The 22,902-nt window shown below is 35.7% G+C and overlaps 1 protein-coding gene and 1 long non-coding RNA gene across 2 annotated transcripts; both read right to left on the bottom strand.

Annotated features, from left to right (window-relative positions):
- Positions 1 to 11,701: 11,701 nt before the first annotated feature.
- On the bottom strand, positions 11,702 to 13,849 carry LOC110896423. Its single transcript, XR_002567902.2, has 4 exons — positions 13,709 to 13,849; positions 12,281 to 12,433; positions 12,114 to 12,199; positions 11,702 to 11,979 (listed from the first exon to the last, which is right to left on the bottom strand). It is a non-coding gene; the product is annotated as an uncharacterized LOC110896423 (long non-coding RNA).
- A 57-nt stretch (positions 13,850 to 13,906) lies between these two features.
- Positions 13,907 to 14,681, bottom strand: LOC118487443 (probable pre-mRNA-splicing factor ATP-dependent RNA helicase DEAH4). Its single transcript, XM_035984291.1, has 3 exons — positions 14,614 to 14,681; positions 14,331 to 14,516; positions 13,907 to 14,121 (listed from the first exon to the last, which is right to left on the bottom strand). The coding sequence occupies exons 1-3, from the start codon at positions 14,618 to 14,620 to the stop codon at positions 14,075 to 14,077; spliced, it is 240 nt and encodes a 79-aa protein (XP_035840184.1). The 5' UTR covers positions 14,621 to 14,681; the 3' UTR covers positions 13,907 to 14,074.
- Between the last annotated feature and the right edge of the window lie 8,221 nt (positions 14,682 to 22,902).

Genomic DNA, 22,902 nt, shown 5'->3' with positions numbered 1-22,902 from the left:
TATACATGATCAAATTCATACTAATTTACAGATTCAACATAACCTACTTCATACAAGATCATCAATCTAAGTTTCAAGACATACCTCATGATCCCCTTGTGTAGGTGATCATTAATTCATGTTCATTTATAGGTTTGAGCTTCGATTCACCCTTCAATTTGAAGATCTTTCATAACTAGGGTTTAGCTCCCCTTATGTTCTTCTGAACATTGACACACACACACACACACACACACACACACACGATGTGTGTGTTATGTGTTAAATTCATGTTTTATAAAACATGGGGTTTTCCATGTTACAATTTAGTCCCTCTAGTTTGCCATCTTATCTCTTCTCCCATAACTTTCTTCCTTACTCTTAAAAGTTAACATTGCATTTAACTAGGTTATTTGTTCCTAGTTATCCAACATCATGTTAAATTATTTAAACACCCACTTGGGTCAAAAAAGGGATTTTGGGGCGTTACAGCTGAGGGTAGCGTTGCCTCCAAAAGAGGGACATGCCACAATAACTAAGATAATCTATTAAAAAGCCCAAAGAGCGGAAACCATCAAAGGATACGCAAAAGATGATTCGGAACCAAGTGATTCTATCTTGTTTATTGTTTTTAGACAAAATTACAAAATCAACCTTTCTGTTATACCTAAACTACACTTCATACCTTTCACTATGAAATCCGCCACAACCCAACCTTTATGTTCATGTTTTATTACATTCTATAACCTTTACAATTAATGTCGTCCAAAAACTCAGTTAAGTTACCTCGCATGCTTTGCATGTGAGGGCTTTTTAGTCATTTCACTTAGTTTAAAATTTAGTTTTTTTTCTTTAAATAAACTACAAATCCATACCTTCTTTCTTCTTCAACCTATAACCCGACATCTCCTCTCATCTTCAACCTATAACCACACTACCTCCGACCATAAATTTCAAACCACCACACTACCTCCGACCATAAATTTCAGACCACCGTACACTGCCCTGTTTAACAACCACATCCACTCGTCACTACCATCAAACCCTGTCATCGCCACTTACACCAAAACACCGTCGTTCTAAACCAAAACTCTGATCAAAATCGTATGTGTAATTAAAATTAAATGAGCCTCAATGCTAAAAGATTCCGTTTTTGCAAAAAGACACTAGGCTTCCTTAAGTTGCCCAACATGATTTTTATACACTAAGCATACCTCAAATCATGAAACGTCAATATTATAAGCAAAATATTATATCTATAATCATCAATATCATATCTATAGATAAATCATATAATAACACACAAAATTGCCCATCGTGAATTTTTGTTACACTCAACATAGACATATTAATAATGTTAGTTCCTCCGTTCATTGGCGATTTACCCGAAATCAAGTCACTAATTATAACTTCATCCGGCCAAATTCTCCGGTGAATTCTCTACTAAAAAGTTGTCGGTTCCTATTTCTGGTTCCACTGAAGGTTTCATCGACTATTAGGTGAAATCGTTACCATGGTCAGCTGGTCGAAGACCATGGTTGGCCTTTATCTCCGATCGTTCTCTTCTTTTTCTGTTCTCTCTCTCTCTATATATATATATATACACACACATATATATATATATATCTTCACCTTCAATCTCTCTCTTTCTACCACAAGACAATCGCCATCGTTGTCTCCTCAGAGCCCATCATTGTTCCCGATTCCGTCACCGGTGATACCACCACTATCATCACAAGTCGTCTCCGCCTCTAATCGCCGCGTTCTCTCTCTTTCTTCGCTCTGGCTCTCATTCTCTCTCATCCGATCTCTCTCTGGTTTCTCTTTCTATCTAGATAGATCTACTGCATCTGCATTTAGAGTATGTTTGTGTGCGGCTGATGCTTTAGGAAAAGAGAGGAAAAGAGAGACAGAGAGTTGGCCTTTGATTAAAGTATATATTAAATTAAAATCATGAGAGAATACCATAATACCCTCACATGCATTGCATGTGAGGGGGGTTAATAATAAAAACAAATGACGTTTGTGTTAAAGGTTCACCTCTGTAATAAAACATGAACATAAAGGTTGGGTTTTATTGATTTCATAGTGAAAGGTATGAAGTGCAGTTTAGGTATAATATAAAGGTTGATTTGTGCAATTTGGTCTTGTTTACTAATATTTTATTTTTATTTCTTTTCTATTTTACTAACTAACATCTTTTCTCGAAATTTTGGTTAGATTGGACGTTGACGATATTCCGGTAGTAAAAGCTCTTGTGTTCTTAGACGTACTAGGTATCTTACCATCACTATACTACGCCAACGATGAGTGCACTTGCTCTAATGTGTTGTAGAGAGTGATTGTATTGTATCATATTCTATAAATTTAAAGCTTGATAAACAAGTAAAAAGTGCTAAAAATATACTAAAAATTATATCACGCTTGCACCACGTCAACTAACCGCCACCTCAACGCCATATCACCATCCTTCATCCCTTCTCTCCATCCCCAACCTATGCGGTATGGTAATGAGCATCTTCGCACCCCCTTCTATTTTTTTATTTTTTGTTTGATAAATAGAAAATAAAACAAATAAAATTAATTTAAAACATAAAGTAATAAAACTACCCAACATTCAAATAAGAAAATAACATTCATAACATTAAAACTAATAAAACTAGGTCATTTAAAAAGAAGAAAAATGCACCAAATTGTTATTGATACGTGCGGATTGCTAAATCTGTTCAATCAAATCTGCACAAAGCTTGTTGTGCCCGCACTCGCTGTGTAACGCCCATATATTTGACTCTTGTTGCCTTCATATTCGATAATCTTATCATTTTCATTGTATTCGTATATTATGTTGCCTTCATCTTCGATAATCATGTTATACAATAAGATACAAGCATACATACAATATCTCAAATTTTTTAGGTGCAAATAAGCATGCCTAGTTTTGTAGAATGTGCCATCATTGCTATAGAACATCAAATAATCGTTCAACATGCTTTCTTGTAGATTCCTAACATTTGTAAATTTCTTTCTTTTATCATCTTCCGGGTACGGTATAGTTTTAACACTTATATGGCTTGGGTATATATTCCAACAACAAGATAATACACGTGCATGTATTTCATTACCGAAACCATAAACCCAGAATCAGGCTCGATACCGCTTATGATGTCGTTGAAAACCTCCGACTGACCATGAATGTTTAAGTCGTTATTTACACCAGGAACACCAAAAAAACGACGTCAAACCCATAGATCTTGTGAAACTCCAACTTCTAGCATTGTTGTTGGATGTCTGTAATGACCACTGTTGATCAGTTTTATTTTAAACATAATGGAAAACATGAAAACATACCTGTTACAGCAGACAGTGCGGAGGAGAATCCAGTGATAGAAGAAGCCATAGAGTTCGACATCTTAGTCAAGGTGATCTGGTTCCTCCTTAGGGTGCAAACTAATGATGGTGATGATGTAAACCGAAAAGGGTATCGGCTATGGAGAGAGAGAGGCGATATTGATGTTATGATTATTAGGTTATGTGTCTAACCACAGAACCTCTACATAAGTCTCCTTATATAATCACCCAAGAGGAAACCTAATTAGCTAATAAGGGTAATATGGTCCATCAACAATTACCAACTAATTATTTAATAGGTTATTATATATTTTGATCTATATTATGTAAATGATTATAATGGCTACTAGATTAAATATTAAATCATAATATATTTAATCTTACATTCTCCCACTTAGCCGAGTAATCATTTACTATGAGTATTAGATAAGCCTGATCAGGAGTTAACACTCATTTTAGCCTTAAACAAGTACTATAGCAGAGAAATACAGCCGTTGAATCATTATGCGACTCAGGACCCCCATTAATCATACTATAGCCTTAATTTAAAACCTAATTGTTATGATCAAAATACGCATAAGCCCTTTGTTTGATTTGTAACTTTATTTGTCTATATGCCATTATACCGGTTGAACATATTCTAAGAGACATACAAAATCAAACTGAGGAAATTTCATTAACATAAATCATAAGTCAGTATAATATGCTTAAATAAGGTCTTTACTAAATCCCATATTCCGAACATGTTCTTCGTAAACCTTAGGAGGGAGACCTTTAGTCATCGGATCCGCAAGCATATCTTTAGTACTAATATACTCGATACAAAGATTATTTTCCTCAACTCGTTCACGTACGAACAAATATTTTGTATCGAGATATAAACCAGCTCCAGTCGAACTGTTACTGTTCGAGAAACTAACGGCAGCTGAGTTATCACAATAAAGTTTCAATGGTCTAGAAATGGAATTAATAATTTTGAGTCCAGTGATCAGATTTCTAAGCAACATTCCATGACAGGTTGCATTATAAACAACAATGTACCCTGCCATCATCATGGAAGTTGTGGTCAACTGTTGTTTATGACTCTTCCATGAGATAGGTCCACCTGCTAACATAAAGATATAGCCCAAAGTGGATTTCTTATCATCTTTGCATTTGGCAAAGTCAGAATCAGAATAGCCTATCACTTCTAAATGATCACTTCTTCTATAAGTCAGTTTATAGTCTTTCGTCCCTTGCAGATATCGAAGTACCTTCTTAGCTGCTTTCCAGTGATCTAGGTCAGGATTAGTCTGATAACGACCTAGCATTCAAGCAATATAAGCAATATCTGGGCGAGTACAGGCTTAAGCATACATCAGGCTCCCGACTATTGACGCGTAAGGTATCTGGCTTATTTGCTCCTTCTCAACCTCTGTTGTCGGACACTGGAATGAACCGAAAACAACTCCCTTAACTACTGGAGCGAATGAGGGTTTTCACTGTTGCATGTTGTAATGTGTAAGGACACGATCTATGTAAGCCTTTTGAGACAATCCTAAGATCCCTTTATGTCTATCTCGGTGAATTTCGATGCCAATGACGTAAGAAGCATCTCCGAGATCCTTCATGTCGAAGTTATGCGAGAGTAACTGCTTCGACTCATGCAACATGTCTAAACTATTACTTGCCAATAGAATATCATTTACGTAAAGGACAAGTATAGTAAAGTTGCTCCCACTCATCTTGAGGTTGGTGCATTGATCCACTTGATTTTTCATAAAACCTTGTTTCTTCATGACTTCATCAAACTTGAGGTACCATTGACGTGATGTTTGTTTTAACCCATAAATGGATTTCTTCAACTTACAGACTAGATGCTCCTGACCTTCAGGTTTAAAGCCTTCAGGTTGTTTCATGTAAACATCTTCGTCTAAGTCTCCGTTAAGGAAAGCAGTTTTAACGTCCATCTGATGCAACTCTAAATCAAAATGAGTTACTAGGGCCATGACAATCCTTAATGAATCTTTACGAGAGACGGGTGAAAACCTCTCTTGATAATCAATTCCTTCTTTCTGAGTGTAGCCCTTTGCAACCAATCTCGCTTTGTAGCATTCAACGTTCCCATTCAGATCTAGTTTTGTTTTGAACACCCATTTGCATCCTACGGGTTTGACACCGTTGGGTAATTCTACCAAATCCCAAACGTCATTTTTCTTCATGGATTCAAGCTCATCAATCATTGTTTTATTCCATTCAGAAGACTGATCACTGCTAATGGCTTCATTGTAAGAGATAGGATCATTGAGCTTTCCAGGATCCATTTCAGTCAGGTAGGTAACATAATCATCCCAATTAGTAGGCCTTCTTTGCCTAGATGACCTCCTGAGTTGATTATCGGGTTCAGGATTGTCTTGGTTTTGAGCGTTTGATCTGCCTTCGTCATGAGGTATAATGGGTTCTGATTGTGGAGGTGATTTTGGAGTTGGTGCAGTAGCTTCAGGTACAGTAATTGCATTGGGTACAAGAGGAGTAATCGGAGTAATGGTAAGCGACGAGTCTCCCCCCCCTCGCGTCTTGTACTTCTTGCAATTCTTCGTAAGGGTTAGTACTGCTCCCACTGACCTTGAAATCCTCTAGGAACGCAGCACGCTTGGTTTCAACAATACGGGTGACATGGGAAGGACAATAGAAACGATAACCCTTTGAGTTATCAGGATACCCGATAAAGAAACAGGTAACTGTTTTAGGGTCAAGTTTCCTTAGGAAAGGATTGTAAAGTTTTGCTTCAGCAATGCAACCCCATACTTTCATATATTTAAGACTTGGTTTCCTTCCTGTCCAAAGTTCATAAGGAGTTTTAGGGACAGACTTAGAAGGAACTCTATTGAGTATATGAACAACTGCTTATAACGCTTCAGTCGAGAGGAATAATGGTAAATTAGTGTTGGCTAACATACTTTGCACCATGTTCATAAGGGTACGGTTTCTTCTTTCAGCGACACTGTTCTACTGAGGTGTACCAGGCATGGTGTATTGGTTCACAATCCCCTGGCCCTTACAAAACTCATAAATTAGACCAGGAGCTTGACCCACATCAGTATGTCTTCCATAATATTCACCGCCTCTATCTGATCTCACAACTTTAATCTAACGATCTAATTGCTTTTCAACTTCAGCCTTATAATCTTTAAAAGTTGTAAGAGATTCAAACTTCTCCTTAATAAGATACAAATACATGTAACGAGAATAATCATCAATGAAAGTGATAAATGACGTATGTCCTGTTATGACAGCGATTTGGTAGGGACCACTAATGTCAGTGTGAATGAGTTCTAATAAATTAGAGCTCCTAGTGGCACCTTTCTTATTTGCTAATGTCGTTTTTCCTTTAAGACATTTGACACATGTTCCTAAATCAGAGAAATCAAGAGGAAGTAAGACTTCATCCTTTACGAGACGATTTAATCGTTCTCTTGAGATGTGGCCTAAACGTTGATGCCATAACATGGATGAAGTCTTTAAGTATCATTTCTCTTTCATCTTTGTGAGTGATTCATTAATGTTATATGACAACAAAGATTTAGAAAAATTATCATCTAGTTCTAGTCTATAGAGACCACCATCCAGAATACCAGTACCATAAAGAACAGAATCATAGAGGATAGAGAGTTTGCGATGACCATGGGAAACAATAAAACTATCCATGTCTAACTTTGGTCCTGATACTAGGTTCCGAGTTACCTCAGGAACATATAAGGTATCATAAAGTTTAATACATAAACCAGTTTTCATAAATAATTGTAATGTTCCAATGGCCTTCACTTCTAATTCTCGATCATCCCCAACCTTAAGCGTTCTTTGGTTTCTTTCCAGCTTCCGGATTGTAAGGAATCCCTGAGTTGAATTGGTAACATGAACCATAGAACCAGAATCAAACCACCAAGAATTAGCAGGAACATTTAAATTATAGGACTCAAGTATCATAAAATAATCGTTACCTTTCTTAGCCAGCCACTCCTTAAAGTCAGGGCATTCCTTTTGCAAATGTCTTGCCTTTTTACAGAACTTGCAGTGGATTCTGCCTAAGGAGTTCTTAGAGCTGGAAGGTGCACTAGTATTAGGATTTGGCCTTTGGACTTTTGAAGCATCCTTCCTCTGATGATTGTTCTTCCTTTTCTTAGAGTTGGAGGTGGTGAAGTTAGCAACATCAGTAGTACGATCCATCCTCATACGCTCTTTCTCCTGTACGCACATAACGACCAGCTCACTCATCGTCCATTTGTCCTTCTGAGTGTTGTAATTGATCTTGAATGCTTCAAAGGACGAAGGAAGTGAAGTAATGATGAAATGAACGAGGAAACCATCACTGATTTCCATTTCCAGCCCCTTCAGCTTATTGGCCATGTCATTCATCATCATGATGTGCTCGCGAATGCTGCTCCTCCCATCATACTTAGTTGTCACCAGCTTGAGGATATGGGTACTAGCGTGTGCTTTAGACGTCCTCTTGAACTGCGCCTCCACAGAAGCCAAGTAGGTTTTAGCATCTTCAGAATCAGGAATGGCTCCTCTGATTGCATTGCTTATGGACTGCTTCATGAACATGAGTGACATGCGGTTACACCTAGTCCATTTTTCATGAGTTAACTGTTCAGCAGCAGTACTTTGAGGAGTAAGGTCCGCTGGCTTATTCTCTCTTAGAGCATAGTCAAAGTCCAGCAATCCAAGTGTAAGCATGAGAGCATCCTTCCATGCAACAAAGTTATCACCAGTCAAAGTGGAATCCCGCAATTGGGTGCTGATAGTGGAAATAAGATGAGCGAATTATGATACTAAGAAAGAAGTTCTAACGTGATCTAAGGGCACGTAATACGAAGGCAGGCATAAATAATGACCATTTTACATTATGAAGCTGTGATATTGTCTATTACTAACATCAAAATAATAGACTTAGTTAAAAATTCTAATTAAATGAAGACAAATCAGCTTTGGCCAGAAATGTAATCATTTAAGCATGTGTGCAAAGTGTTTGTGACAAATCAGCTTTGGCCAGAAATGAAACAATCACTTTAGTTATGCACTTGTTAAGTATGCTATACATGAAAGAATTAAATCAGCTTTGGCCAGATATTAAGACTTTCACGTTTGTGATGCACACTTAACATAGCTTTCGTAATACTTGAACGATAAGTAGATGTATCAAATCAGCTTGGCCAGAAATGATACATCAGAAGCTCATTCAAGTTAAGCTATTTTGGTTTTGTAAAACATTATCTGATTCTGATTAATTAACTAAGTATTTACAAAAACCAATTATTTAATAGCAAACCACCTGTTAGTTCACATTAAATAGCCTAAAATTATGAGGTTTCGAGTGAGATCTAGACTCAGTTATGAGGTCTCGAGTGAGATCTCGAGTCAAGTCTCGACTCATCTTGTAACATTATGAGGTCTCGACTCATTAAGGTCTCGAGTCGCAACCTCAGTGTCTCGAGTTGTAATCATGGTCTCAACTACTGTGTTTTATGAGATCTCGACTCCATAATGAGGTCTCGAGTCGCAACCACGGTCTCGAGTTGTAAAGATTGAAGCCCTTAGTCGAAACCTCAGTGGTCTCGAGTCGAAACCTTATGGTCTCGAGTCGAAATCGTTGTCTCGAGTTGTAAAGATTTGAGAACACTTATGATTTCGAGTCGAGACCTTGTGGTCTCTTGTCGAGATCTTGGTCTCGGGCCGTTAAAAGGGATCTCGAAACTCCTGTTAACAGCTGTTAATGTGAAAGCATAACTGAAAATTCGAATTCTTAGGGATTTTGAGATATGGTTTCCTATTTTAGTGCTGATCTAATTTTATCAAATATTTTGAAAAATTATAATCTGTTTACCTAATAACAGTTTTCGAAAATCTTTAGAGGACAAAATCAGATCAAAACAGGAAAAACACTAATCATATTCCAAAACATAAAGGAATTTCGAATATTCCTAAGAACACATGATGAACCCTAAACATAAGAACAAATTTCTGGAACCCGAAACCTGAATTTTTAAGGCTTCTAAACAGATTTCGGACATGAACTTTAACCATATTGGTTTCGAGTCATATAATAAACCAATTAAACTTTCAAAACCAGTGATATCGATGACTTCATAAGGGACTCGAAACCATGCTGTGAATTATATTAGGCTTTTAAAATTTATGTTTTCCAGATTTCAATCCCAGAATATTAGATACGAAAACAGAACTGACTAATCAACATATGCTCTGATACCACATGTTGATCACTTCTGTTTTAAACATAATGGAAAACATGAAAACATACCTGTTACAGCAGACAGTGCAGAGGAGAATCCAATGAGAGAAGAAGATTAGTCAAGGTGATCTGGTTCCTCCTTAGGGTGCAAACTAATGATGGTGATGATGTAAACCGAAAAGGGTATCGGCTATGGAGAGAGAGAGAGGCGATATTGATGTTATGATTATTAGGTTATGTGTCTAACCTTAGAACCTCTACATAAGTCTCCTTATATAAGCACCCAAGAGGAAACCTAATTAGTTAATAAGGGTAATATGGTCCATCAACAATTACCAACTAATTATTTAATAGGTTATTATATATTTTGATCTATATTATGTAAATGATTATAATGGCTACTAGATTAAATATTAAATCATAATATATTTAATCTTACAACCACATGAAAATTGACTTTGCCATGCATTAGGGAAATTATGCTACGACCAATGCATACGATCGATGCTACCAAACATTCTGGGAAACCATGTCTACTTTTGTGTGTGTCATACAGTTCAGTTTTTGGATGTCATTCCATGTATAGCTTGACCACACCTTTGTAAAATTAGTAGAAACTTTTTCGTGATGTTTTTTCAAACATCTTCAAATATTTATCCCATGCAATGCTAAAGTTGACGTAAGCCATTTGACGAGTTGCTTATGTGCACTTCTGTAAAGTAGTAAATCCCCTTTTGCCGCTAGCATCCCATCGTAATGTGTAAACAGGTCCTAATTTGTCAAAGCTTCGGCTATACGTAAGTATAAGCGATGGCTCATTCAAAATCGACGCCTAAATAATTCATCGATGTAGACGGGTTTTTCAGCAAAGTAGTTGGGCACGAATCTACTGTGAGCACCTACAATGAAACATGATTGATAATAAATATTAATTGTAGTAAAAAGAATTATCGACTAAAGTAAAAAAATTTAATTACATTATAAACGAAAATAACTAGAAATTAATCACCGTCCCAATCTCTATTTAAGCACACTCTTCTTGTACTTGGTTGTGACATATTTTCTTCATCCTCTATAATAATTTGTGACGTCTCCGTCACCTAGATCACATAAAATTCATTGAATTCATCGGAAGATGATGAATAAGTCATAGGTTTGTGTATAAAGACTTAAACAATTTGTAAATTTAGAAATGAAGGTTGCAGAGGGTTGTAGAGAATCTATAGGGTAAATAAAAAGAGTTGTGAGAAAATATTTGTGATTGGTGGGTTTATATAAATATAATAAATTTATTAGAAAAATGGATTGTTACCAACAAACAAAAAAGGTGAAGTGGCTGGGGAGATGTTGCCTGTTCCACTCTTGGCACGAACCCGACCCGGGAGCGCGATGTTCACGAGCCTCCGTGGCACACGTGGCACCTCACCGGTCCCCTCTACGAGGCCCATGCCCACCAGACTTGCCAAGTTCTCCCTTATTAACTTTTCCCAATTAACCAAGTTATGCTTGAATCAAGTGACTTCTATTACTAATCATGAATTCCCCGTTCTTTTTTTATTATTATTTTTTAACTCAAGCCACACTTAAAACACACATACACACTTTAAAGACTAAAAAAAAAAAACCCCTAAACGCGAATTTAAGGGATAAGTTTGTAAAATAGTAATCAAGTTTTAAAATTGTTCTAATTAGACCACTCATCAATTTTTTTTTGTATCAATCAGGTCATTTAAGTTTACCTTGATGTTCTGATCATATATATTTTACCTAAATAGCAACTAAACAATCCAACATGCATTTCTTTTATTTTCTATTATTTATTACTAGGTGTAGTACCCGTGTAACCACACGGGTAGGTTTAATAACGATCGAAATCAAATACTAAAAAAAGATTATAATATATCATTTAAATTTTTTCTTTAGTTACATATCTTTATAAAATAATGTTAAAGACGGTAGGGATGCATTTATAACTGGCGGCTTTAGATCATGTGCACTAAAATACAACAGTTGTTGCTGTATAAATAATAAAATCGTTTGAAGATCATAAAAGTAATTTCGCAATTAAATCAAACTAAAAGAACAGTATAATTGACAACCCAATTAATTAAGTGAGAATCTATCACACTCAATTGGTGGTTTCTTTGTTGCATCTGCAAGATTCGTGAGTTTGGGTTCCTCGAGAGAAGCCAAAAATGCACTTGCTGCATCAGTTTTAGTATCAGCCCTACGTCATCTCCTTTTGTGGTGTCCTACCATGATTCATAAGTTAAGAAGTACCTAAACATACATTAAGATAACAGTAGCAATTGTAATTATACTCAAAACTTGCTGGGAGGTTTTTGGGTTGGAAGCAGTCCAAAACTCTTCTTCAAGAGAACTCTCTGCTTCAAGAACTTGTCATCAGGTGACTGACTGAGCTGGAAGTTAAAGAAAAATTTATGTGTTGTTTAGTGTTCAAAATTATATAATAAGATGTGAATTACAATACATCAGAATAAAAGAAGTTTTGACAACTGACCATTCAGAATAAAAGAAGTTTTGACAACAATACCTCTTCAATAGCCTTTTCTCTCAGTCGTTCAAAGAGATGGAGCGTTTTGATCTAAGCTTGTGATTTGCTCAGTTCGCGGTCTTTATCTGCAGAAGAACAAACAATATCAACATTCAAACAACAAAAAAGGATTCAATTAATCCAATAGATCATTTTGCATTAATCACCTCTGACTTCAATTTCCAATCGACTAAGCTTGAGTTTCACCAGATCCGGACTATGGAGCAACTTTATAAGATCGTCGACATCTAAACTCGACTTCACCGTAGACCTCATGCAGCTCGTAGTACCCGAACCCTACCACCTCCACTTCCCCAGTCCTTAAAAGATTTGGAAAACGTCAACGACAACATATACTATTAACTACCTTAGATCTAATACACTATTCCTGACATTTTGATCTCACAATCTATGACAAAATATGGCACCATATTGTTGCTCTATTTTATGTATTAAAATAATTTTATATACATAATGGATCATCGTACTTCCACACTATTTTCAGTCACATTTTCTCTAAAAAATATTTATTAATCACGTAATTATACTTTCTCGACATTTCAATTAAATTTCTTTTCTCTATTATCGCTGAATCAACTAATGTAAGATTATAAGCCGTATATTATCGTTGAATCAACTTATGGTTAAGTTTAGGAGCCCTATTCACAAAACAGTGTTTTGTGGAGAAAATAGTGGTTGAAACCACTGTTGGCTTAAAACTGTGGTTTCAAACCACTGTTGGGTTAAAACAGTGTTTATGGAGAAAACAGTGGTTGAAACAACTGTTGGCTTAAAACTATGGTTTCAACCACTGTTTTCTCCATAAAACATTGTTTTAACCCAACAGTGGTTGCAAACCACATTCTTAACCCAATATTATAAAACACTGTTTTAAGCCAACAGTGGTTTGAAACCACAGTTTTTACCCAACAGTGGTTTCAACCACTATTTTCTCCACAAAACACTGTTTTGTGAATACGGCTTCTAATCTTAACCATAAGTTGATTCAACGACAATATACGGCTTATAATCTTACATTATTTGATTCAACGAAAAAAGAGAAAAGAAATTTAATTGAAATGTCGAGAAAGTATAATTACGTGATTAATAAATATTTTTTAGAGAAAATGTGACTGAAAATAGTGTGGAAGTACGATGATCCATTATGTATATAAAATCATTTTAATACATAAAATAGAGCAACAATATGGTGCCATATTTTGTCACAGATTGTGAGATCAAAATGTCAGGAATAGTATATTAGATCTAAGGTAGTTAAATTAGTTGCTCTGTCCGTCACCTTATTTTACCAGGGTAAGGGTACGATATCTAAATTAGCTAAACCACCCATATTCAATTTCCCTAGCAAAATAATACAAAATTTATTACCCCATTTTAAGCTCCTTTAGATCCACACGAGAAGCTAAAATGGGGTACGATATCTAAATTAGCTAAACCACCCATAATGGTGTAAAATTATAACTATTACCGGTGAACGTGAGCAAAAAATATAACTATTTTTTCAACAACAGTGTTCCAAGTTTATACAACTATAACTATTACCGGTGAATGTGAGCAAAAAATATAGCAAATACCTGCCCGTGAACATCTGCTGCCAACCCGGTTATCAAAGGCTCGGTTTATGGTGATGTCAGCAAGGTACTCCATTTGTAAAGGAAATGTAAATCCATCTCCACTTGAATAAATGTCCTCATGAAGGACAGTAATTATCGTACAACCCTCTGAAAACAAAAAATAAGTTAAAACATTCAAATCAACATGCTTATATGTCCCAGAATGAAAATCAAATGGTGTCTTACAAATTGTGTGGTTAACGTATGGTAGTAATGCATCAAATTTAGAATGTCTTTTGTAGAACCATTAGCAGCCACTTCCAGAAGAGAAATATCATCAATTATAAGTGTAATATTCTTGTTTGATGAATTAACTTCCACAGCTTTCTAGATGTTCCCGTATAAAGCAATTAATCCACCTTCAACTCCGTCATCTATCATCCAAAGGTGAAACCAAATGCTAGATCAACTTTAGAAAGAAAAAAATGTCATAAATATCCAACCGCATCTGGATACACAACCGATTCGGCCATATCCTGTAATCGTAAAATCAATCAATCGACCACAACATCACGGCTCAATCCAGTATTTGAAAACCCTAATTGAAAATCAAATATATGAGGATTTAAAGCAAGAACAATACCTTGTATTGATTGGCTAATTGCAAAAGATTTATCCAAATCGCAAGGCTTTGATAGTTTCACCAAATCTTCAGCCTCAATGATTACCACTATAGACAAACTATTCTTTCCTGTGATAGCTTGGGTCAAACAATCATACTTATTTGCCTCGATCAAAGTCCTTGCTAGTGAAGGTTCTAAAGGAAGCTCTATCACAAAAAAAAAAAACCATTAAACAAGCCAGTAACGAAGGCATTTTATCATGTGATAGGTCTAAATGATGTTATTAGTTATAAAATGCAATACCTGACATAGTTTTTCCTATTCTCGTGATGGTGCCATTTTCATCTGTAGCATCAATTAGAAACAATTGTTTAAGAGCATCTTGTAAAGACTCAACTGCAAGAAAAGTCATTATGGTCATCCTCTTAGTTAGTGGAAAAACTTGACATTTTAAGTCTGTAAGTGGGCCCCATTAAAAGCTCGAGCTCGGCCCACTAAATTCATTATGGAGTAACACAAAGAAAAGAACTTACGTGAAGGTGGATCAAAAAAATCAAATTTAAGAACATCAATATCGGGAAGGTCAAGTGATTTCAAATAAAGAACACTTCCAGCTAGAGAAGACCGTTGTATTTAAGGCACTGTAGCATCCAGCAAATTGTCATGATAAACAGCCAATGGGTATAAACGATAACACTTCCCAGGTCTCGTTCTCCCAGCTCATCCCGCTCGTTGTTTGGCATGCACCCTACAATTAATAACTCATGATCGCTTATAACTTCAAATAGATCATAAGAAGTAAACTCAAACAGATGACATTAATTATTACCTGCTAATCTGAACAACATCAAGGGAATACTTTCCAGTTGATGGATTATACTGTCGTTGCTTCACGTAACCAGAGTCAATGACATACCTATGAATTATGAAGCAACATTCTAGAATCAAAACCTTGTTTTAACCCAACAGTAGTTTCAACCACTGTTTTAACCCAACAGCGGTTTCAAGCACTGTTTTTACCCAACAGTGGTTTAAAGCACTGTTTTTACCCAACAGTGGTTTAACTCACTGTTTTAACCCAACAGTGATTTAACTCACTGTTTTTAACCCAACAGTGGTTTCAACAATTGAAGGCCAGTAGGGAAGATCGAGCATCCTGTTAAGACCCAACAGTGGTTTAACTCACTGTTTTAACCCACAGTGGTTTAACTCACTGTTTGACCCACGTACATAAAAATAAGCATCCAAATTTCCTAATTTTTGCATTAAACCACTGGAATAAGAAATTAAAGAAAAAATAAGTAGTTAACCTGATGGTAAAAGCAAAATCTCAAAGTGGCTTGACAACCTCATCAATGATAAATTACTTAAGAGTCCTTTTGACCTGTTTGAACATATTGAATTATTTTCCTTATTAACGGATTATACCATTATGACTGGTAAAAAATAAAACATAACCCAAATTGCACATTCGTAAGTAAACGAATTACTCACATCTAAAAATGTGGATCAAAAAGTATCTTTATTTTTGCTTACCATTGTCATGATTTACTCCTACAATTCCGAAGTCTGCATCAGATGCCAGCTCTTTTCTTGCCTTGCTGTTCTTTTTGGTCTGTTAGGATATTACCCACAGTAAACCATGTTTTTTGACCTTAAATAGTTTCTTTTGAACACTTCTCGTGATTACGACTGAATCAGATTCAGTCGTTTGCTGTGACTCTAGTTTACATTCAGGGTGAACCTCTATCCCCAATTCTACATGTTTGTTTGTTTCAATAACTCCATTTAGGAGACCATTTTCTATTATGCTAACCATGTAAAATGGAAAACAGGGCAAAAAACAAAAATATAAAAGTTTCTTTTTTTAGTACTTAAACGGGTCAACGCGAACCCAACCTGTTTTTAACATGGGTCAACCCGGACCCGATCCGTTATTTAAACGGGTCGTGTTAGTCGACCCGAAACCTATTTATTTTCGTGTCGGGTTCCGGTCAGATTTTGGGTCATGTCAAGAATTGCCGTTCCTACTTTAAGTCCTATCATTTTTAAAAGAAATCTATATTAAATCAGTAATTTAACAACTTTATCTAAAAAGGGAACTTTATCTAAACACAACATACAAACTAACAAAACCAGAACATCTTATTATAAAGCTAATAGCAAATATTTCATGTTGAACAGTTGGTTCAGAAGCACTGCAGAACTGGGTGTTTCGAGATCGATTACGTGCAGAACTGGAAAACCCTTGAATAGTTACATTAATCAAACATATCAGTCATCCAACAATATAAGAATGTTATCATAGAAACAAATAATGATGAAGCAAGAACAATAACAATGAAAAGCTGAATATTACTTTGAGCTGTTTGAAGCCTGATTCAACTACATACGTTAAAAGAAACATTAAACCCTAAATCCTACTTCAGCATAAACATTCCTACAAATAACAACTTAAATCAATCACAAACAGTCAATCAACAACTAAAACAAACAAAAATTAACTGTATTGAAGGTTTTACGGTCTTACCGAGACATCTTTGAACACAAAGTTTTCGGATCTGACGCCATTGATACCTAAAAAGTTGAAAACAAAGCAAAATTCGAACAAAGAAAAAGAACGAATCCTGTAAAGTGAAAATCGAATCGATCTGGTTGAAGCTGAAGTAAAAAAGAAATCGGTTGGCTTACAAGAATGAATTTGACGCTGACGTGAGGGTTTTCAACTCTCGTCACTACTTCGTTGGTATCAAACAGATTCGATGAATGGTGGATTGTTGGTATTTGTATGACCGATCCCAACTCCTCTTCTTCTTCATTGTAGAGGTTGAATAGACCCAAATCTTAGGGTTAGGGTTTGTTTGACTGATCCCAACTCCTCTTCTTCTTCTTCCTCAATTTGTTAGTAGGAACCCTACTCGTCGCCTGTTGCAGAAAGAAGAAGGTGGGTTGAAAAACCCTAATATATTCATTCTAACCACATATGATCCATACAAACGCATAAAAAAACGGAATGATATCACAAACACGAAAATTGTACGGCTGATTACCTGATTCGACGGAGGAATACAGAGGAAGATGCAAATATTACAGAGGAAGATGCAAGCCCTAATCACAAAAGATTTGCGTAAGTTAATCAGGAGATTCAGATATTACAGAGAGAGAGTTGTTATGGATTTTAGAGAGAGGAAATTAAAGAAGATAGAGAGAGACGAATTATGTTGTTATGGATTTTAGAGAGAGAGTTGAGCATTTTATACCTCATTTGTTTAAATTTTGAATTTGGAGCCATGTTTAAATTTTGAATCTGGAGCCATGATTTTGAATTTGGGCAGTGGTTTGAAGAAAGAATATGGGCCACCTTTAAATAAATGGTATCTAAATATACAAAATGGAATTATAACATCATCATTGACAAGTGACATACCTTAATGGTTGACACATAGCCCGATTTACATCAGCCAATAATCTCTTATTATAGATAGTATAGATTTAATATCATGACTTAAGAATGCCAACATAGATTAAAAAATGCAAAAAAAAACCCCTAAAAATTGTGAAAATATTCAAAAAAAAAAAATTAAAATAGCCATACAAATTAAAAAAAAGAGATTTTTTTTAAAATTGCAAATAACTTTTAGAAAATGCCAATTTTTTAAAAATTGGCCGAAATTTAAAAAAACTGGCATTTTTAAAAAATTATTTCGTATTTTAAAAAAAATGTAAATTTTCAAAAGTATTTGCTTTTTTTAGAGTTTTTTTATAACTTTTCACAAATTTTTGAAAAAAAATTGTGCCTTTTTATAAAAAAATTGTGCTTTTTAAAAAAAAATTTGTGCTTTTTATAAAAAATTTGTGTTTTTAAAAAAAATTCCGCTTTTTGAAGAAATGCGTTTTTTTAATAGGCATTTGTAAACAAATTTCGCATTTTTTTTTTGAAGTTTCTAAAATTTGTTGTTTGCAATTTTTTTAATTTTTTTCTTGTGATTTTTTAATGAGTAAATTACTTTTTGAGTCCCTATGTTTTAGTGGTTTTAACCACTTGAGTTCAAAATCAAAAAGTTTAACGCCCTGAGTCCCTAGCCATTTATTTTATAACGTTTTGAGTCAAATTTTGTTCATTTTATAACGATTTGAGTCCAAAAAAATGGACTCAAAAGGTTAAAATTTGGACTCAAAAGGACTCAAATGTCACACCCCCAAAATCCACCTGCGGATAACACCCGCTTCGAGGGCGTGACTGACCAGGATCCAGCCACCAATTATACTGAATATTTAAGTTGATAACAAAAGTAATACTTACTAATCATAAGCTTAGCAAATATTAAGTTCAGAGTTTAAAGTTTTAAGTTCAAAACAGTATTAAGTAGCGGAAGCTTAAGTAAAGAAGTTTAAACATAGTTCATGTTTCAAAATAAGGTAACACCCAACACAAGGGTGAACAGACACTACACGTTCCCAAGCTGCAAGCTCCTTCGTCACCGCTTACCTGCAAAGCATGCAGTAAGGGGTCAACAATAATGCTGAGTGAGTTCACTAGTTGTCCAGTTTTAATTACCAAAAACTTTGTTTCACCGGTTAATTTATCCGTTTATACATGCCCTGGGGAGCTACCCCAAAAGTTAGCGACTAAACTGTTTTTCCAATACCGAACACTAGGTAACCGTTGCGTATCCGCAGGATGCCCCGATGTCAATGTTCTATCATCATTGACGGATTTCTGAGTACATTAGTTCACGACCGATCCCAAACCAGGGCACGGTGTGAGGCTGGTAAACACCTAAATAGCGCTATCAACTAATAACCCGTTCGCCTAACCCGGCGACTAATCGGTATTTGTAGTAGGGACTTGAGTGATAGAGTTTCGTTTAGCGCCGTTAGTTGCAATCCGTATAAACAGTAATTAACCAAAAGGTTTCCCAATACCCGGGAAGGAAAAGTAAGTTTTGTTCCCAATAACTAGGGGAGGTATGTAAATGGTATCCCCTTTTACCAGGGGATAGAGTTGTTAGTCTCGTGTCCCAAACCACCGGGACGCATGCTTTTAAGTTGTGAACTCACCTTGGGTTGCTCGGTAGGTTTAGGTTACTTGTCAATCACGTTGGTCACCACGTCCTAACATGGTTACCGGTATAGGTCAGGTTCGGTATACAAGCATTCACGTAAAAACTTACACATAACTAACACGTATCAAGCATATAAGTAAACAGTGGGTTACTGGGCCGGCCTAAATAAATAAGCAGTCAACAGCAACACATAATCCAGTCGACAGATAGCCCAAGTTAAACACATATGGGCCCAGTAACCAAAATGAACAGCCCACTCGCAACCAGCTGGTCTCGAGTCGCAACCAGGTGGTTTCGGCTTGTCACGTTATGGTTGCGAGTCGTAACCGTGGTCTCGAGTCATCATGCTGTGGTTGCGAGTCGCAACCGACGTAGTCTCGAGTCGCAATCGTGTGGTTTCGAGCAGTCATGCAGTGGTTGCGAGTCGCAACTACGTGGTCTCGAGTTGTCATGCCTTGGTTGCGAGTCGCAACGGCGCAGTTGCGAGTCGGAATGCTGTCATTTTCATGTACACGTGATGATGCAGATATGACAGTCCAATTTGTACATATAACATCAGACCCAGATTAGGAAACTACCAATAAGGTTTCACTAACACTTTTTCCTAATCTGAATACTAGTAAAGATAGATCAAACTTTGCCATTTTTACATCTTCAAGTCATATTCAAACAAGTTCATCTTATGTTCATCATTTTCTAGGGTTTTCATATCACATAATCACACATTCTTGAACCAAAACTTACATATTTTTGACAAGGTCATGATGCAAAACAAGAAAACATACATTATATAACCGAAATCTTATGTTTAATCATCATCATTTTTGCAAGAAATAAGAAGCATGGTATGGTTAGCCATAATTATTCTTAGATCATTATTTGTTAGTCATATAAACATGTTATCAAGCTTTGTACACAAGGGTTTTCACATATAGTCAAGTTTCACAAATCATCCTAAAAATCATACAAAAACTACTAACCAAGCATCTCTTAGTTCATAAGCATTTTATTCATCAAGCATTCAAGACAACCATTACACATATGTAACACTAACCGGTATAGAAGAAGGAGAGTGAGCCGAAACAAAGAAAAAGGGAACCGAGAAGATGGAGTGTCCGAGTGATGAAGAGCTTGTCCGAGATCCTTGAGCTTGAACCGAAAATTGGAGGAGATGGTAATGTTGTTTGAGGGTTTTCTTAGTTGAGAGAAAATAAGGAGTGTATGTGTTGGTGTGTTGTGAAAAATGAAGGAAATGAAGGAAAGTGGGGATTTATATACAAGCATCAAATAGGCTAAGGGTGGTTTCGGCCCAAACCGGTTACGGCCCAAGAGCCCACTCGAGACCGAGTGGCCCACTCGCAACCGCCCGGTTGCGAGTCATGGTCTCGACTCACATACATATATATATATATATAGCATACATATCACACGTATCATGTAAAAATCACGTTTCCATTTAATAATATTTATATACACACAAAATATTACAAGGTGATCGTTCGGAAAAACCTCGAGTGTCACAGTTAATGAAAATGCTTATACGGACTCAGGTCGTTAAACTTTTTGCTTTTGGACACAACTAGTTAAAACCACTAAAACACAAGGACTCAAGAAGTAATTTACCCATTTTTAATCTATGTTTGGCATTTTCAAGCCATGTCATTATTTAAGAAAGGGTAACTTACTTTTTGAGTCCCTGTGTTTTATGGGTTTTAACTAGTTGAGTCCAAAAGCAAAAAGTTTAACGACCTGAGTCCCTATAAGCGTTTTCTTTAACCATTTGAGTCCAATTTTTGGATGTCTGTGAAGTCTACTGTTAAGTCCCCCCACATGCAACCCACATGAGGGGTATTTTCGTCCATTTCTGCCTATAATTAACCCCTGTGTATGTATGCCTTTATAAAGCTTCTTCCAGAACTAAAAACCCTAAATATTCTGTGTAAATCACTAAATCCCTTTCTCCTTGTTGTTGAAGAAAATAGGAAGGTACCGTGAACAGAAGCAGTCAGGTGATAAGGAGAGAAATTGTTTGTTATGAATCGATTTGAAATTGCTTGATTGGTGTATCAAATTGACTGAAATCGAAGCGTCAGGTTAGGATTCAGAGAAATTGTTGATCGCTATTTAGGTTTTTGGCTCTGAATCTGTTCGAATTTGGTGCTTGTTATGAATCGTAATGAAATTGTTCGATTCGTGTGATGAATTGACTGATATTGAAGCGTTAGGTTAAGATTTAGAGAAATTGGAGAAATTGTTGATTACGAATTAGGTTTTTGGCTCTGAATCTGTTCGAATTTGATGTTTGTTATGAATCGTATCGAAATCGTTCGCTTCGTGTGGTGAATTGACTGGAATTGTAGAGCTAGGTTAAGATTCATCGAAATCGTAGGGTATGATTTTATGGCCACTGCAATTTTGATGGCCGTCTTCGAAGACTGTGAATGATGATTTGCGAGTATCGGACGTTCTTATCACCTTACTGGCTGACTGTTTCTTTAGCAACAAGGAGAAAGGGTTTACACAGAATATTTAGGGTTTTAGTTCTGTGGAAGAAGCTTTATAAAGGCATACATACACAGGGGTTAATTATAGGCAGAAATGGACGAAAATACCCCTCATGTGGGTTGCACATGGGGAGACTTAACAGCAGACTTAACAGACATCCAAATATTGGACTCAAATGGTTAAAAAAATGCTTATAGGGACTCAGGTCGTTAAACTTTTTATTTTTGGACTCAACTAGTTAAAACCCATAAAACACAGGGACTCAAAAAGTAATTTACCCTTTAAGAAATGAAAAAATTAAATTAATGTTATGAAGAATTGGTGACCTGCTATTTCAGATGTATATAGAATTAAGTTAGAACCCCATGTATTATACGAGTTGAATAAATATAATTTTATATACTAAGTAATAAAATAGTTACATCTTTTAAAAACTCGTGTATTGCACGATTTGAATAAACACACGCCTTACACGATTAATGTAATCCCTTAAAACATTTAGTCATCAAGATGCGTTTTCTAACAAAAGGAACTTTTAGGTACTATTTACTTATTGTAACATCTCACTTTATTTTTTATTAGGTTAGAGAGTTGTGTATTACATGGTTTATAACATTTTACTTTGTTTTTTTATTTATTATTAGGTTAGAAACTTACGTATTACCTAATGTTGGATAATTAGCAGAAAAAAAGAAAAGAAATATTTGTAAAAAATATTAAATATACAAGAGATAAGTTAGATATTATGATTTAATATTATTATTTCATTGGAGTGTAAAACGGGATAATGAGATCCTTTATTAGAAATAGAATTCTTTTTTTTTTGAACGGCTAACTGCTTTCCACGTGTAAACCCACCCTTTCGGAGCTATGTCCAAACGCTGACTACTCGACCACCGCTAGAAATAAATAAAAAAATATATATGTTCTACATGTATTGAATAAATCCTTTTAACGAAACAGTTGATTAAAATAAATATTTTTATTTTAATATGTGATTATCAGTTATCCTTGTCCTTAT

The sequence above is a fragment of the Helianthus annuus genome, chromosome 2 (assembly GCF_002127325.2).
Source record: "Helianthus annuus cultivar XRQ/B chromosome 2, HanXRQr2.0-SUNRISE, whole genome shotgun sequence".
NCBI lineage: Eukaryota > Viridiplantae > Streptophyta > Magnoliopsida > Asterales > Asteraceae > Helianthus > Helianthus annuus.
The sequence above is the reverse complement of the archived record's forward strand: the minus strand, read 5'-3'. Positions and strand labels throughout refer to the sequence as shown.